Source organism: Mustela putorius, unplaced genomic scaffold (assembly GCF_011764305.1).
Source record: "Mustela putorius furo isolate JIRA1106 unplaced genomic scaffold, ASM1176430v1.1 tig00000589_pilon_pilon_pilon, whole genome shotgun sequence".
NCBI lineage: Eukaryota > Metazoa > Chordata > Mammalia > Carnivora > Mustelidae > Mustela > Mustela putorius.
Genome location: NW_025421425.1, coordinates 11,640,743 through 11,660,115, shown reverse-complemented (window position 1 = coordinate 11,660,115; position 19,373 = coordinate 11,640,743). Strand labels below are relative to the sequence as shown.

At 34.6% G+C, this 19,373-nt stretch overlaps 1 protein-coding gene across 1 annotated transcript in view; it reads left to right on the top strand.

Annotated features, from left to right (window-relative positions):
- Positions 1–19,373, top strand: part of CDH12 (cadherin 12) — a 253,650-nt gene that overhangs the window by 185,128 nt on the left and 49,149 nt on the right. The window contains exon 5 of the mRNA XM_004778670.3: positions 13,546–13,733. Within this exon, the coding sequence (XP_004778727.1) occupies positions 13,546–13,733 (188 nt within the window). The remainder of the gene's footprint in view (positions 1–13,545; positions 13,734–19,373) is intronic.

Sequence of the window (19,373 nt, the reverse complement as noted above, 5' to 3'; positions counted from 1 at the left end):
TTTGAAATGGTTATTTTTTTTTTGTTCCTTTACAATCAAACAATCATAAAGTTATGTGTCTTGCTTAGAAGTCTTCCAAAGAGCTTACAGAAGTCAGAGACTGAGGCTTTGAGGCAGACACGGAGTTGAATCTAATTTGTATACAAGCTCAGTGAATGTGAGCTCCAGATTCTCCAAAAAGAAGAGAGTAGATTCATTATAATCCACGTCGGCAGATGTAAGCAAATAAAAACCATTACCACAATTTTGAAATCATTTCTCATTGCTATTATTGTCACATTAATACCACATTATGCTTTGTTAATGAAAGCATGACTCTTTCTTTAAGTGATGCTGAAAGCTTTTGATGACCTACTTGGTCCTTTTCCCCATGTGGCAAAGGGCACGAGATTGTGGGCTGGTTGCTCTATGGCCCCATTGCCTGATTTGCAAAAGTACTGAGCTTACGAGCTACAACATCTACAGGTCTTTAAGAAATCTAACTTTTAGTTTTCAATTATTTCGTGAATCATATTCAATAAAGTCTAAAACTGAAATAATATTAAAGATATTGTGCTTAATCTTACCAATGTCATTAACAATAATAACAATATCTAAAGACCATGGTTCCTATAAATACTGAAAATATTTCTTAATATTAATCTGTGCACATTCCAACTCACCGGAGTCCTTTTTTTACAATTAGAATCCTGGAGAGGTGGCTTGAATGTTTCAGCATCATATAATCCACAGTTCAAATGTGAGACTTTACCTTGGACGTAATAAAACTCATAGGTTCCTAAACAGACAAGCAAGGTAATAAGAAAGTTTTCCCACCTCTACCTCTCAGCCTTCCCGCAAAAAATAGGCAAAAAAAATTCTTTTGTGAAAATTTCCTGTCAGTCAGAGCAAGTAAGTAGATACCAGCAATGGAATTTATCAGATTTAAATAATTATAAACCTCTCGGTCTCTGGCTACAATGCATACATATACCTCTTGCTCATTAAATCTTCAGTTAGCGAGTCCTCAGTTTGCTTTTCTGCATTTTCCCACTAGAACTGCATTATCAGGTTCCATTATTTTCCAGGTGGTACCACTGCACGACTCTTTACAGAATGTAGCCATGGTTTTAGTGAGGCAGCAGCTAAGAGTGATTGCACATGTGCCATACAGAAGCCGCATTTAAACTGCACATTAACTTCTTTATTCCTTACGAAGAGAAGTTATTTATCTATGCACATTTAGAAAAGGAAAGTGAAAGAAAATGAGATTGTAAGAGCTGAAGCCAGGAACTTTGTAGGTGCATGTGTGATGGAGTGGAACATGATCCAGGAACATATGAGAGCTGTGATTTTTAAACATGCACGTTTAGGAGCACCTGGGTGGCTCAGTGGGTTAAGCCTCTCCCTTTGGCTCAGGTCATGATCTCAGGGTCCTGGGATCGAGCCCCGAAACAGGATCGATGCTCAGCGGGGAGCCTGCTTCCCCCTCTCTCTCTGCCTGTCTCTCTGCCTACTTGTGATCTCTCTTTCTCTCTTTCAAATAAATAAACAAATAAAGATTTTAAAAAATTCTCTGCATTAAACCTCTCTGTTTAAAAAATAAAATAAATACACACATTTATGAAAATATAGATGACTGCTTCCTACACCAAAATCTTAAGTGAGAATGGGAGCTCTGAATGTGTACGTGGGGCACTCCGTCTGCTTCACTATTCAAACTGAAAAGACATTCTCTCCAAGACGGTGAGTGTTTTTGTGTTTGTAAGATTTATAGAGCACAGAGATCTTAGGCTTTGGGAAAGGTACGGATGATGGAGAGCTCAGCTTTACCATTAACTCACTGGGACCCGAACAAGCTAAATAAACGCTCACTGTCTCGTGTTTTTACAACATCAAATTAAGATAATCAATAGGGGGACCACAGATCCTGGTTTGCTTGAGACAGTTCCAGTTTTCTCTTGTGGTCCCAAATTAATGACAAGTAGTGGTTTCTTTTACTCTCAGAAGAGGATCTGTTTGGCTAGTAAATGAAGTAGACATCTTAACAGTAATATACAGCACTTCTGGGAGGATTAAGTAAAACAATACAATTGAAGTATCTAACAGTATTTTTTTTTTCTCCTCTCCTTTCTCCCGCCTTTTCTTTCCTCCCTCTTTTCAACCTTATCCCAATTTCTCCTTTGTATCTCTCTCTCTCTAACTAGTTTATGTCTCAGGCTCCTTTTATATCATTTCTTTCTGTCTTTTGCTTCCCCTTTATCAGAATTTCCAATTAATGTACCATCAGACTTGGATTGAAGAGAGAAATAGTTCAAGAAATAACTCACATTTACATTTTTAGTTGAATTTACCACCAGAAAAAAAAAAAAATCTTAGGACTACTGTATACCTTTTATACACACGAAAAAAATCAATTTAAAAATTTCTAACTCCATACAAATATTTAGGAAGTGAATATAAAATAATTCTATCACCAAAATAGTATTATCTTTACCCATGGACATTTGCAATGACTATTTTGATTTTTTTTTAATTTTTTCTAAAAATTTATTTATCTAAAAATTTATTTATCTATTTGACAGAGAGAGATCACAAGTAGGCAGAAGAGACAGGCAGAGAGAGAGGGAGAAGCAGGCTCCCTGCTGAACAGAGAGCCCGATGCGGGGCTCAATCCTAGGACCCTGAGATCATGAACTGAGCCAAAGGCAGAGGCTTACCCTACTGAGCCACACAGGCACCCCAACTATTTTGATTTAAATATGATATTCTGATTTCATTTTACTCTAGCTTGGATAAAACCCAGTTGTAGTATTAAACTAATATGTGAAGTCTCTAGTTACTTAATAAACAAATTATTAAAACTCTCTTTTATGGACAAGTAAAAAAGAAATTATTTTTCATGTGAAGTCTTAGTCTTATTCTATTAAAATATTAGGAAGACTAGAGATTGATTCTTATCTAGCCTGATATCCACTGACTTGTTCCAAAATGATTTTATAGTAAAGGTATTCATGATGTATATGCATTATAATGATAATTCTACCTTAAAACTCTTTGCCCAGAGTAAATAGTATATACACTCTGATTATTAATATCATTTCCCCAGCTTTTTAAAAAAAAGCTTAAGTTTGTTATTTTTACAGTCTATGAAAATTACTTTAATAGCCAAAATAACTGAAAAAATAGCCAACTTTTATATAATCATATATATAAGTACACACATACACACCAACACACACACACACACATTTGTTCTTGATTTTTAAGAGATAAGAATTGAATGAGTTACCTTTTCTTTTTTCAGCCATCAAGGCACTCTATAATACAAATACCCCAATGTATAAATAAAACCACAATGAAACCCCAAATAAGAACATGATCACTAACTATTGACATGATTAGAATATGGTAAATATACCTAAATGGAATTATTGGGAAAATATTTATGAAAAACATAGCATTTGAGAAGAAATGTAGCCTAGGAATTTAACAGATTGGAAGGAGAGGAATTTGAGACAGCACAGCTCACATGCGAGCATGTACATGCGTGCGTATGTGTGTGCTTGTCCGTTGAGGGGCAAGAGCAGAGGTCAACGTGTTGGAAAAATGACTTCAATAACCTGGTGAAGACTGAAGTAGAGACTAGATATGGAGCAAACCCCTGGCTGTTGTTTGGAAGAGAAAAGTAGAGGCAGAACTGAGAGAAGTTTCAGGAGCAGTAATGGAAAAGCCTTTGTGCCCTATTGGAGTCAGAAGATAAATAAGACAAAGAGCATGTGAAGACATGATTTAAGTAGGAAAATAGTTTCTCTGTTAATATGCTGAAATTTAGTGGGGATGAACAGGAAACAGTTGAAATATAGGGAGAATCAAAGTCAGAGTCAGAGAAACAGTTTTTTAAATTATTAGCCAACATATAGTACAGCATTAGTTTTTGATGTAGTGTTCAATGACTCATTAGTTGCATTTAACACCCAGGGCTCATCACAACACGTGCCCTCCTTAATGCCCATCACCCGGTTATGCCCTTCCCCATCCCCCTCTGGGAAACAAACTGGGGGTTACAGAAGGGAGAGGAGTGAGAAACATTTTTTTAAAAGATTTTATTTATTTATTTGACAGAGAGAGAGACACAAGTAGGCAGAGAGGCAGACAGAGACAGAGAGGGGGAAGCGGCTCCCCGCTGAGCAGAGAGCCCGATGTGGGGCTTGATCCCAGGACCCTGAGATCATGACTTGAGCCAAAGGCAGAGGTTTAACCCACTGAGCCACCAGGTGCCCTGAGAAACATTTTTTTTTTAAATTTATATTTTTATTCTTTTATTTTTATGTACTTTTGTGTTAAAACTCTAACAACTGAATATGTACAGAAACAGATGCAAATGTAGTACAAAAATCACTCATATCCTTTTGTCTCAGATTATTCTAATGCTAACACCTTGCATAATGACAGTATTTTATAAAAACATGAGCTGAACAGAGGTCCACTGATATTAATGAAACTGCAGACTGTAGGCAGATCTCACAGGTTTTTGTCACTAATATCTTTCTTTCATCCTGGGATCCAGGTGAAATAATAGAAAGATTTATTTATTAGTGAGAGAGCCTACGCACACAGAGGGGGAGGAAGACAGAGAAGCAGACTCCCCACTCAGCAGGGAGCCCAAGGCAGGGTTTGATCCCAGGACCCTGGGATCATGACTTGAACCTAAGACAGATGCTTAAAGGACTGAGCTGCCCAGGTACTCCTCAGAGAAACATAGATGTAATTAATGAGGTCTGTAGTATGGATAAAATTAGTAAGATTCAAAAAGAAATATTTAAATTTTGAATATAAGAAAATTCAGGAAGAGAATGAATAAAGATATAAGGAGAAACTTAAATACAACTACCTCAGCCCTTTAATACACAGATTTCTGACTGTGGTGATCATTTTTAATCCTCAATATGAAACATCCTAAATTCAACATATATTTCACATGGGATAAATTTCTCTATTTCATGTTTGCCTTATTATCGGTCTTAGCATTTACTTAGGCAGGAAACTGAAATTCAGTATTTCTTTATGAGAGTTAAACAGAATATAAGCAATAACTATGGACATGATACATTTTATGCATAAGAAATCTAGTTTATTAACAGATATCAGACACAATAAATTATAGCATTCAATGCATAATATTTCATTGATTGCTAATTTTATTGAAGTGTATATGCAAAAAAGGCTGTATTTCTTTTTTTTTTTTTGCCTGTACAAAAAAGATTTAAAAATTTAATGTCTTCCCTCAAGCAGCTCTGTGTATAATGGAGAGATTAAGTTAATGGACAATTATACTACTTGAAATAAAATAAATGATAGACTTATGCACACAGTCACACAAAATGTGTAAGACGGGCATCGAAATCATTACAGAGTAGATCTGAGAGGATTTTGAAGGAAGTAATATCTTGGGTGCAGAAGCAGAAGGGATTTTAATTCTAGAGCCACAATGCTCTTTTCTCTATGTCTTCATTAATTTTACTCTCTGAGCATTGAAAAAAGAAATTTTCCCCAAGTCTATCCAACCCCAATTGATAGAGGAGCTGAGCTATCTCTTATGTGATATGAGTTTATTTTTTTTTCTGTGACATAGGAGACAAAGTTACCAACTGAGATGGTCTATCAACTTACGATGGTTGAACTTATTTTACAGTGGTAAGAGTAATGCGTATTTAGTAGAAACTGTACTTTGAATTTTGAAATTTATTCTTTTCCCAGACAAGCTATATGTGGTATGATATTCTCTCGTGAAGCTGAGTAAAGGCAGTGAGCCACAGCTCCCAGTCAGCCTTGCCATCATGAGGATAAGTAACTGATACATTTTCAACCATTCAGTTTTTCACCTTCAAAACAGTGTTCAGTGAATTACATGAGAGGGTCAACACTTTATTATGAAATAGGTGTTCTATTAGATGATGTGGCCCAAATGTAGTCTAATATAAGTGTTCTGAGCATGTTTGAGTTAGGCGAGACTAAACTACAATGTTTAGTAGGTTAGGCTTATTATATGCATTTTCAAGTTACAATATTTTCAACTTAATGATGGGTTTATTGAGACATAACCTCATTGTAAGGTGAGGAAGATCTGTAGAAAAAAGGTAAAGCAGAGATTGGTGGAAAATAAATTAGTTTAAAACAGAGGTCATAGCAAATAATAATAAGTTACCTTTGCAAATCTGTATCCAATTTACAGCCAATCTTGCAAGTGCGTTTGAGATTAGTAATCAAAATTTATAGAGGTATCCAGCTGCTTCTCTTTGGTTTTTCTCAGTCAGTTGCACTTCTTGAGAAAAAGAGTAATTATCATTATCAGGGTTTGAGTTTTACCAGCCAGCAGTGATAACATGAGTAAGATATCTAGGCCATAGGTTAATATGATATTGAAATGAGAAAAAAAAAAAAAAGCAATGTTAAAATGATAATGAATGACTGGATGTGGAGAGATTAATATAGTGGTATTAAGTAATGTTAAAGTTATTTGTGTTTCATATTAAAATTGATGTCTACTATCTCTATACAAATGCATATTTATGTTACATAATTTATTTAACATAAATTTATTTTAACATAAATTTATAAATTCATAAATTTATGTTATATAAATTGAACAAACAAAATAGTAAGGTAGAAGATTATGATAATTTTTGGCTTTCTCATGTAGTTTCTACTATTTGGAATGTTTTCTACCAGCTGACCTCACACACCCAAACATCATCTAGTTAACTCAACTCCGATTCTTAGCTTAAGTATCATAGAAAGTACATAGAATTAGGTTAACTTTCCTCATGTGACTTGGTGATTCTATTTCATTGGTGTTATTGTTTAATTAATACCTACCTCCTTCACTAGGTAATAAATGACATTGGAATAAATATAGTTTGTTTTGTATTTTGTTTTTTCTTTATCATTCCATGGAGCAAACTACTAAAAATTGCAGTGAATCATATATCAATAATCTGAGTTATTGGAAGGCTTACCAACGAATCTCCTACCCAAAGGGAATTTAAAAAGGATAGTTCAAATTTAGTATCTAGCCCTAAATTTTTGTGTTGTGTATGGCTGCTCAAAACTAGACAGTTTAGAGGAATCAATTTCTCATATCTCTAAGCAAGAAAAAAAAATACTGCTATATTTATATAGAAAATATAAAATTTTATAGAATTTATAAATCCATCAATATATTGGATATTGTGTATATGGCTCTCATTTTCATGGATATGGTTAAGTAAAGTCTAGGGCAGGCAATTGTAACCTTTATAAAAAGATGCATTAATTTGGCCAATACAGTAAAGCTCTTGCTTCCAAATACTAGACACTTCTAGAAATTTGTTCATCCAAAACCCATCCTAAGAATGAGCAGGACTGGATGTCTCTGTCATTACCAAGAGATTCCATTCACTGTGTGCTTAGTATGCTTGACTAAAATCTAGTTTGAATCCAACTTTGTTACCAGGATGGTTTTTCCTTGTGGACTATATTTCTATTACTTTAATTTGGACATATTGAAAATAGTCACAGCTTCAGGCTTTTGAGGAAATAGAGGGCATTTAAAATGTTCTTCAATCACCAAGATATTTTTATTCTTGAATCCTTCAATTTTCAAGATATGGGAAAAATGTTTCAGCTAGAATGAAAATGGCTTTTCAGACCTTCTTTAACAACTCCCTTCCTTTTATTTCCATACCTCTGTAGGCAGTTTCCTGTTGATTACTGCCAGTCCTACAGGAAAATAGTATAATACAGATATGGAGATTATCTATAGAATTGAAAAGTAACTGTATAATAGATACCACTTAGGAATTTCATAAATTATTATGTAAGTGACATCATCATCATTCCAATTTTACAGATCAAGAAAAAAAATTAAATATTTTGCCTCAACTCACAGAGCTAGTAAGAGGCTATAACAGGCTAATAATATATATAACGCTCCTTTTTATTCATACAGAAATGTTGTTTGTTTCCATTTCCTTTTTTATTTTCTTTAGACAAGGTGAAATCATTTTGTGCGCTATTATTTGTTTAAGAAACTGAAGCAATAAAATATTGATAAAGAAATATTTCACTGTTTTGTGATTAGATAGTAAATCACAAACACATACCTGTGGGATCACTATTTGAACAATTAAATGAATTGAGTCACTGAATCAAAAGTTTAATGTTAATATACCTTATTTTCTGAAGTTTAAACATAAATGTAACACTTCAAAGAATTATCTGTTTATGTGCTCTCAGATAATATGTTTTCATGTTCCTAAAAATGTTTATTGTTCTTAATCAACTTAAAATAATTTCCACTTAAACTTTCCAATATTTTTGTTTTTCTACTATTTTAAAATATACATATATATACAAATATATATACAATTATATATACTGTATTTGTATATGAATATACAAATTCATTACTTTTCATATATAGTATAGTAAGTTCTCTGTGAAATTGAACGTTGACTTTTTATATATTGTTTTGACTATCTTCAGTTATTGTAATAAACATAGAGTATATTTCAAAAGATAATTTGTAATGGATCATTCCATTTTCTTTTCACTTGCTATTCTTATTACTGAATGTTGTTATGGTATTATATAATTCATTCACTTAATATACTTTTGGGGTCCTTTAACTTTTATTTCTGAGGAGATTTTAACATATTAATTCATGTTTTGTTAAGTAAATATATCTCTTTTTCATAAATTATTATGTAAGTGACATAATTACATTATTATGTAAGTGACATTTTGGTATTTTCTTCAGTACTTGGAAATTTTTTAAAGAAAAAAGGGAAGGAGAACATTGTATATCCTTTTCCTTAGGTATCAGTGAATGCCACCAGCACACACACAAAGCCAGTGTGTGTCTTAATAACCAAAGAATAATCAACAACATACTTCCTGAGGGGAGATCCATTTAGGCAATAACTGAGTAATAGATAGTTTTATCTCTGGAATTAATAGGGAGCCTTATCTGTAAGAAGTTTTAGAATTGGATCTCTATAATTCCATCTGAATTCACTGCATGTCATTTTCTCCTTTTCCATGGGAACATTTTTTTTTTCTTTTAAACACAGCAAGTATATTTGATGAGCATGTAAGTATATATTCTTATTGACTCTGAACAATTTCTTGTCACCTGTTTTATTTCTTAATCTGCGTTGTACAGGTAGTGCCATTAAGATGTTTCATATGCGTCAAAGTAGGACACGCAGAAGATGATCGGACTGTAATTACATAGTACATCAAAAGCAATCCAACTTTGGCACAGCTGAAGATTACTTCAGTTTTGAATTAATCTGAATGACCCCAGCTTTATTGCTGTCGAGTTTCTAGAAATGATAAAATGTCAAGTCACTGGAAATAAACCGACAGAACCTAAAAAAATGACATGACTAATGCATCGTTTCTCTGACTTGTTCCATAGTCTCTAAACTTTATTACTAACTACCATATTTTCTTTAGAAATGCTTGTCTTAATGAATGTGTCTTTCACCTCTCTAATCTGCGTCGGTGATATAAAGAACAGAAAATTCAGTGCTCTGTATATTTGTGTTTTATGTGCACTAAAATCTCAATCCACAAAGATGTAAGTGGTGAATCACTGTTTCCCTTCTACTGTATCTTAATTTTGGTAGGGCACGTTAGTGGAGGCTTGTGAGTCAATCATTTTGAAGAATGCTACTATTTCCATTTATCCCAAGTTTTCCAATGCCATTAGATAATTATTAAATTCATGGGCATACTCTATGCTGACCACTTTTTCGGAAACTGTTATTTAACTCATATTGACACAGCACTACAAGGAATTGCTATCTTCACATTTATTGTTATTGGCTTCATAAAATGTTGTTTTATAAAACACAAAACTCATATTTCAGCATGTTGTCCTGAAAAGGGGAACTCTCGTTTATAGTCTGCATTATCTGGTGTCCTTCAGATTACCTTTCAGACTTAAAAAAAACTTCTCACATTGGAGGGTCTCAATTCTGGCTCATCTTTTTTTTTTTTTTTTTTTTTTTTTTTTAACTTTTACTAACTATAATCTCTTAATGATGCTGCCAGACTACATTATTTCCCCTGATTTTTAATTCTTTTAATTTGGCATTTTAAAAAATTTATTTATTTATTTGACAGAGAGAGATCACGAGTAGGCAGAGAAAGAGGGGGAAGCAGGCTTCCCACTGAGCACAGAGCCTGATGCGGGGCTCGATCCCCGGACCCTGAGATCATGACCTGAGCCGAAGGCAGAGGCTTAACCCACTGAGCCACCCAGGTGCCCCTTTTAATTTGGCTTTTAATTGTTCAAATGAAAAGCTAACTTGCAAAGCGAATAAGTAATCTGAATGTGCTCCAATAAGCAGAAATATTACACGTCATTTCCGCTGGATGGCCATGCTTTCCTGAGATGCCATCCAATGCTCTCTACCTCAGTCCACACCACCATCACCACCTTGCACTGCGGGGAATATCTGAAATTTGAAATCCACTACATATGGCAGCTGCCCTTCTCTCTCAAATCTCTGTCTGCCAACTCTGTCTTTGATAATTTTTCCATCTTAAGTTTCCTAATTCAATATCCTGTTAGAGAAAGATGTACAGTACATTATTCAACATAGCTCCCTATTACTCTATTTTATCAGGAAAACAAATTGAAGGTCTTTCTTAATACTTATTGATGTCCTATGACATTGGAATATGACTAATTCTAGTATAGATTCAAGGCTTTTGGTATTTCTTCAGGTTCTTTATCGCAATCATAGGACAAGAGGAAAAGGTTGTGAATATGTTTCTGATGAATGATATTTCTGCTTAATAGGCATTAAGAAGGGAAGAAAAAAAGGAAAGGAAAAATAACATATGTTTGAGAAGTTTAGTACAGCCTTAAATAACTACTGCGTAATTTCTCATCATGTTACACAAGAATTCAGGCATCACTGGGTCACCTGGGTGGCTCTGTTGGTTAAAGTCTGTCTTCAGCTCAGGTCTCGATCCTGGGGTCCTGGGATCCAACCAGGCATCGGGCTCCCTGCTCAAGGGGGAGCCTGCTTCTCCCACTCCCTCTGCTACTCTTCCTGCTTGTGCTTTCTCTCTCTCTCTGGCTCTTTGTCAAATAAATAATAAAATATTTTTTAAAAAAGAATTCAGGTTCCATCATATTTGCTAGTATTCAGAAGTTCTTCAATCAGATCAGGATTTAATATGGCTTTTGTGAAACATGCTCTCTAGAAAGTAGGCGTAAAAGTCACTTTAGGTTCTGTTTATATAGTCATGGCTATTTGAACTCAAATTCCCCTTGGATATCTCTTTACGTTTCTTGTAGACTATGTGTACACAATGTAACCTATGATTTTAGTCTTCCTCTTTGCTCTGGTTGCCTCAAGTCCAAACTCTACTGTAAATCCTGCAAACTTTGAGCATCTCTCTATGACAGCCACTGTGTGAAGTGTTTAGGGAACAAAATCTAATGAAACATAATCCTAACCTATGAAAAGTTGCTAACTTGATCAGTTAATATGACATCTTTAACTAAAATTCCTTTGTAATATTTATGTAACACTCTATTATTACCACTTAGAATATTATTATTTGCCTGTGTTCTGGTTTATTTATTTATTTATTTATTTATTTCTATAACTTTTAAATTTGTTCTTTTAGAAAGGTTTGACGTATTTATCTTTGAAGGCAGGCATACTGTTAATTATCAGATTAATTGAACAACTATTTTTGGACCACTGTAAAAATGTACTTTCTCTTTTACATGGAATCAAACAAATTTAGGTAAATATTTAACTCCTTTCAGATTATGTAGATGTTTCAATGAGGTAATGTCCACTGACTGTAAAAAAGTCTGATTTTAACATTACAGGAGCAAGTGGTAGATATCTTTTTTTATAGGGGGGACATGAGCTGTATATGACAAGTTTTAACAGCTACCAGGGCTAATGAAAAGACCACATTTTGAAACCGTGAAAGAACTACAAGACTTATAAAATAATTGGGAATAATTCTTCTTCTACCCACTTAAGCCCCCATGTTGCATCACCACTTCCTCATATCAGGGAGATCATATGATAGTTGTCTTTCTCTGCTTGACTTATTTCGCTAAGCATGATACGCTCTAGTTCCAACCATGTTGTTGCAAATGGCAAGATTTCATTTCTTTTGATGGCTGCATAGTATTCCATTGTGTATATATATTATACCACATCTTAGGAAAGTATTTGGCAAGATCGCTATAAGGTGTGATTGATTATTTTTCCTCATATTTCTTGGGGCCAATAGCTGAAATATTGAAAGGAAGTTTGATGAATGAACTTTGCCATTCAAGAAACACATTAAAGGCCTTCCTAATTTAATTTCTATTGATGTAACTAGAAGTTCTAAACAAATTAATTACCCTGGCCAATTTAACCATGGGAAAGGACAACCCAAAATACATTAATAGAAATTAAAATGGGAAAGCAGACATCAAAATTTAAATTTTGTATTTTTGAGATTAGTTTTGCATTTACATTTTTACTTCCTCCCATACTCTTCCTTTCCTTATTTTTATTTAAACAAACAGTCTCTTAATCCTTTAATACATATTTTGATGACAGGTCAGTAAAATAGCTTATATCTTTTTCTTCATGTTATGCCATATGAAATTTCTAAAACTCTTTTAAGTGATGTATATATTTTTATTTTTAAGAGGTATTACAAATTTTTCCTGATTCTAGTATATTTTAAATAGATAGGAATTTTTCCGAGTTTTTCTGGCTCAGTATCAAATTCATAGTAATATATGTGCTCCACCTGGTGGTGAAAAAGGAAAAAAAATAAAAATAAAAATAAAAAAAATCAGGGGCAAATAGAACTTTATATCCTGAGTTTAGATTTTAGACCTTTTTAGAATACCCAGTAAAAATCTACACAACACTAAACGTTAAGTTGAATATTAGTCAATACTTAAATTCATTATGAATTAAAATTTTGGTTTACCAAACACATAATCCTTTCACAGGCTGTTTTCGGCTTAATGATTTATACTTACTGGGTAAATGCTATGTGTGTATGGAATATATATAAGAAAATATATAATATCTCTCTATATTAGGAAATATAATCTTAACTTTCTAGAAATATCTATCAATCATTTATCTCTCTTAATTTTATCTCTGTTTTATATCCTGGATTCTGTGGTATTGGTACAAATTAATTACATGAATTTTTCTGCCCTTCCATTTGATAGTAGGTTCACTTTGAGGCTGTTAGTATGTAAAATACTTCTTCACAATAATATAAATTTCACACACTTTACTATTTATAATTCCCAATTAAAATTCTAGAGCAGGACCTACTGAAGTGAAAAGTGAAGTTATTACTCCTAATCGTAATTCTTAACTTGACAGCAAACTCGCTTTCGATTTTGCACTATTATGTTCTAAACTTGATTTACTTTTTATATAGTAGATTTTTCTATCCTAGTAATCTTTCTATATACGTTACTAACTCCACTGTCAACATGAATTATACATTTCTTGCCAGGTATCTTCCATCTGAAAGTTCCAGAGTCTTCTCCTATTGGCTCGGCCATTGGAAGAATAAGAGCTGTGGATCCTGATTTTGGACAAAATGCAGAAATCGAATACAATATCGTTCCAGGAGATGGGGGAAATTTGTTTGACATCGTCACAGATGAGGATACGCAAGAAGGAGTCATCAAATTGAAAAAGGTAATAGATAAGTTTTTGGACAGTTGAGTACCCACTGTTAATGAAAGAACAAAATGACTAAAAGTTGTAAATGACAGAAATTTTTTCTCCAGTTAGTAGTATTTTTAAATTAAAAAAGACCAGGTGACTTAAGCATTCACTTCTTCAGGCATTTGTATTCTGCCATTCAACAGATATATATTTTTGTTGTTGTTGAAACAAGCCTATTAATATGATTAAATTGTTTAAAGATGCTTTTCAGGGCTCCTGGGTGGTCAGTTGGTTAAGCGACTGCCTTCAGCTCAGGTCATGATCCTGGAGTCCCGGGATAGAGTCCCACATCGGGCTTCCTGCTTGGCAGAGAGTCTGCTTCTCCCTCTGACCCTCTCCCTTCTCATGCGCTCTCTCTCATTCTCTCTCAAGTAAATAAATAAAATCTTAAAAAATAAATAAATAAAAATGCTTTTCAGAATTTAATTGTAATTTAATTTTTTATTGTTACAAACTTAAACAAAAAGATTAACTTAAAAATAAGACCTAGAAGGAAACTCTAACCCCACCAAGCTTGCTCTGGCCCCTTTCATGACTTTTCTGAGAATATAAATACCTAATTCACACGTTGTTGGTGAGAGTTTCTATCCTAGTGGAAGAATCCGTATGTCAGTAACCTGTACTCCTGAGGAGCGGAGGAAGTGAGCAAGGGTAATGCTGGCCTTGAGGGGGTTTTACGAAGGACTCATAAGAGAGGGAGGGGGCGGGGAGAAGAGGAGGATAAAGAAGAGAAAGAGGGAAAGAGATGGAGAGTGAAAGAGAGGGAGAAAAGGAGGGAGGAACAGGCAGACTGGGGTGAAAGACCATCTAGTAATATTAAACAGAGTGCTCCAAAAGAGAATTGCAGAAGAGGAGAACACAATTAGAAATATTAGTGGGGTTAGTCTGTCTTTTGTTGGGTTGGCATGAGGAAGGGATATGCAGATGTGAGAAATAGAAAAATCACAGTTATGAGTGGGATGTGTAGATTGTTTCCCATAACAGTGAAGCAAATGATAGGAATTTTCAATAATCGGCTGCAGACAAACTAGCGAAACTCCTTTAATTTAGTAGTGCTTTCCCCTCTCCTGCAAAGTATGTTCCATTTCCCCCAAACTGCCATATATTATATACATTTAATAATTGTAATTATTTTAGCTTACAAGAAATATTTTTGCAGCTATTCCCATTAATTAGGGTTCTGTTTCCATATTTGCTCAGGAACTCTGAATTTCAACAGAGAAATAATACATATGGCAATAAAAAGAATACTGAAAAGAAACACAATTTCCATACAGATTATTTATCACTTTTTATTTTCACTATTGCACATAAATTGTATATTTTCTAGAAATTACTTTAGCCACATGATCTCACTCAGCAAAATTATACATTTATGTTGCATTTTCAAAGTACGGTTTAAAAAGTATGTGTCAAATTCTCATTAACTTTACTTCTTTATTGTTTGTTCTTGCTTTGCCTGTTTCTCTCTTTCCTATTCAGTAACAAGTCAATAAGAGTCTTATCACTTATTTTTTTTAAATAAGTACATTTTTATTTATTTATTTAAAAAGATTTTCTTTATTTATTTGACAGAGCGAGACACAGCGAGAGAGGGAACACAAGCAGGGGGAGTGGGAACGGGAGAACCAGGCTTCCCGCTGAGCAGGGAACCCGATGCGGGGCTCCATCCCAGGACCCTGGGATTAGGACCCAAGCCAAAGGCAGATGTTTAATGCCTGAGCCACCCAGGTGCCCTAAAAAAGAACTACATTTAAATGACTTACAAATGTTAATTTAAATGGAGCAAATATGTATTATCTGAATAATAAGAAAAATAACAGAAAATATTTTACATCAACAGTTCATTAAACGTAATTATGAAATTGGGTGAATTTACAAAGTATAATGAGGTACAGAATAGTCAATAGTGCATATTACTATATTTTTAAAAATTTATGTATGTATGTATATTTATTGTTGTTATAGCTATATTTTATATTTTACATGTTTTATATTTATATTTTTATTGACACACATTTACCATCCCTGCCAATAAATGATTGGTGTCTAAGTGTCAATCTAGGAGAATGAGTAGCACTATAATTTTTTTAAAAAATATTCCATTTATTTATTTGTCAGGCAGAAGGAGAGAGAGAGAGAGAGCACACAAGCAGGCAGAGAGGCAGGCAGAGGCAGAGAGAGAAGCAGGCTCCCTGCCGAGCAAGTCCCATGTGGGACTCGATCCCAAGATCCTGGGATCAAGACCTGAGCTGAAGGCAGCGGCTTAACCCACTGAGCCACCCAGGCGTCCCACTATTATTTACTTTCAAACACAATTGAAAAGGGAGTGCTGTGCTAACTGTAGTCTTTATATTATATCAAAATGGCTTAATCGTCGAAAGTAATGATTTTAAAAAAGAAAATAACGATTTAGTAATGATTTTTGTAACTATTCACTTATTATACACCTTCATTAAAGCTAGAAGAATAGACCTCTTCTCTTTTTAGCTAATGGTAGATTCATAAAAAGAGTCATGTCATTTATTTTGTTGCATTTATTTTATTAAATTTTTGGACAATTTTCTTTCTTAACTAGATTAAAATTGAGATTTGTAAAATTATGACATAACGTTATTAAAATTGACTTACATAATATAGAAAAGCCATCTGAAAGGTCTGTCTCCACGTATACCAAATACATTTCTCTTCCTGCAGTGGATGAATAATTGTCCATTTTGCTGGCCTAAAATTTCTCATCTAAATAAAGTTCAGTGTCCATAACTAACATTCACCCCTTCGTTCAACAGGTATTGATGGGGAAGCCACTCAGTCCATGACCCCACTCTGGCTTCTGGAGATAAAGCAGTAAAGAAAACAGACCCTTACCCTCTCTCTACTCAAGCAGCTTCCACTTAGCTGGGGGAAGACAAGCCAAAAGCACTGTCTTCAGGGATGGAGTCAAGCTTGAGAAATGGAAAGCAGGGTCCGGGGTTGCAAATAGTAAGGAGAGTGGTGGCTCGTATAATGGGTGGTCAAAAAAAGGTTGACAGGGTGAGATTTCAGCAAAGACTTGAAGGAAGCAAGAAATGACTTGTGTAGTAGTTCTGAGTGAGACCTCTTCCACAAAGATCCGACAGCCACTGCAAGGAAGCCAGAGGGCGGAGTGCAGCCAGGGAAAGGGGCCCCAGGTGCCCTTGTCAGAGATAGGGTCAAAGATGCAGAGGAAGGGCCCATCGTGGCCAGCCTTGTAGGCCCCGCAGGACTTGAATTAGATCATGGTAGGGGAAGCCTGGGGGGACTTTAGATCTACATTACCTTTACTGTTGTGAAGCTGAGATAATGTGGTGTTCTCAAGAGAATAATGACTAGCGAGTGAGGATAGAAATAGACCAGTTAAGGGGTACCTAAATGGCTCAGTTGGTTAAGCCTCTGCCTTTGTTTCAGGTCATGATCTCAGGGTCCTGAGACTGAGCCCCACATCAGGCTCCTTACTCAGTGGAGAGCCTGCTTCTCCCTCTCTCTTCTCCTCTCCCCACTGCTTGTGCCTGCTCTCTGCCTGTCAAATAAATAAATAAAATCTTTAAAAGAAAGAAAGAAATATAGACCAGTTAAAAGACTATAGAAATAATCCCAGAAACTGTTGATGGAGATAGGGACCATGCCTTTGTAGTAATCAAGGTTGTGAGAAATGGTGAGATTCTGGCTCGATCGTAATGGAACAGCCAAAACATATTTTCATAAATATTCTTTTTTTTTTTTTCGTTTTTTTTTTTTCTAAAGATTTTATTTATTTATTTGACAGAGAGAAATCACAAGTAGATGGAGAGGCAGGCATAGAGAGAGGGAAGCAGGCTCCCTGCTGAGCAGAGAGCCCGATGCGGGACTCGATCCCAGGACCCTGAGATCATGACCTGAGCCGAAGGCAGCGGCTTAAACCACTGAGCCACCCAGGCACACATAAATATTCTGATCATCTGGCAAATTACCCAAGCATTTGAATAGATGTATTCTTAGTGTTGTAATTTGTTTTAATCTCTCAGTGAGGAACCTCCAGAAGCAATCCCTCTCTGTTAACCTACAGTTCTGCTGGGAAAGAAAATTGCAACTTGCAGAGTACATCTATTAAATCTTAGAAAAAAAAAAAAAAAGGAAAATACCCAAAGAGAACACTTCTATCACAAAATTTTAAAATTAGCTGTACCTGTCTACCTACTTGCCTACCTACCTATATGCTGTATATATTATATTTTGTGTATGTGTACAAGTGTATATGTGTAGATATATGACCTGATTGAACATGGTGGTATGATTTCATAAAAATAAAATAAATAGAAAAAGTATGTTGCATAAAGCCCATGAAAAACTCAGAATTAATTTAAACAATTGCAATTCTTTAGAGTATTTTCCTCCCTCTGTGGGGGCTGGTGTGAAGACTGTATTATAGAATATTTGTGCATATATTCTGTAAGTTCTCAGGAAAGTTTACCTCGCAGTTAGCTTTAGGAGTCCCAGAAGAATTGGACGTGTAATAATAAACATGTATGTAAACATCAAAGGCAGTGTTTCAGTTATAGGATGGTCTTTAAATTAGCGTTTAAAACGTTTAAAAATGTTCCTTTCAACATCACAGCATAAAATTGCAAAAAGGAGTTTTAATGTAAAACCAAATTCATATAGGCATTACTTTGTTAATGCATTCAGAAAGTCCAAAGATATATATTGTACCTTCGAATATGTAGCTATTTGTTAAATGTCAGTTATTTTAATTGTTTAGCTAATGTGAACATATGATACTCTTTGTTTTCAGTTTTTCTTAATTCATTTAATAATCAATTAAAATACTTAAAGTTCCTGAAGCACATAGTCTCATTATTGTTTTATCTCCAAAATCTTCATTTGCCTTCCCTTCAGTATTTCTGAGGAGGGCCAAAGTGAATAAAAATGATGGCCAGGTTTATAGGAGCTGAGAAGAATGAAAAAAAAAAAAAAAGCGTTTTTATTAATTTATTTTTTAACAGCTGCTTGGATTCAGTTTATGAGCAGTACGACAATGTTATTTCACTGTGTCACTTTGAATTCAGACTAGCAGTTTGAAACATTATAAATCTTCTCAAGGCACAACCTACTGGTAAAAAGTAAAACAAAACACACACAAAAAAACTACTCTTACTCTACATTTATGTCATATCGCATCAAGCAAAATTTAAACAAATCGAGAGTGCCCTGTATGTTCTTCAGTGTTAAAGCATTAAAAACACTGACACTAACAGAATAATACCTTTAAATTTTTCATCCCATTTAAAAATTGGAAGATGGGCTACATTTAAAATGAGAGTGTAAGGGGGCGCCTGGGTGGCTCAGTCCGTGAAGCCTCTGACTCTTGATTTTGGCTCAGGTCGTCATCTCAGGGTCGTGCAACGCAGCCTAGAGATGGGCTCTCAGGTGGTCCTGGACCTGCTTAAGATTTTCTCTCTCTTCCTCAGGCTCTCTGCCCTCCCCCACTGCCTGTGTTCTTTTACTCTCTCTCCCTCCCAAAAATGTAAATAAATAAAATGAGAGCATAAGGCATTTTAAATTCGGCAATTTAATTAATTCATTCATTTATTTTTAGAGGGAGAAAGAAAGCAC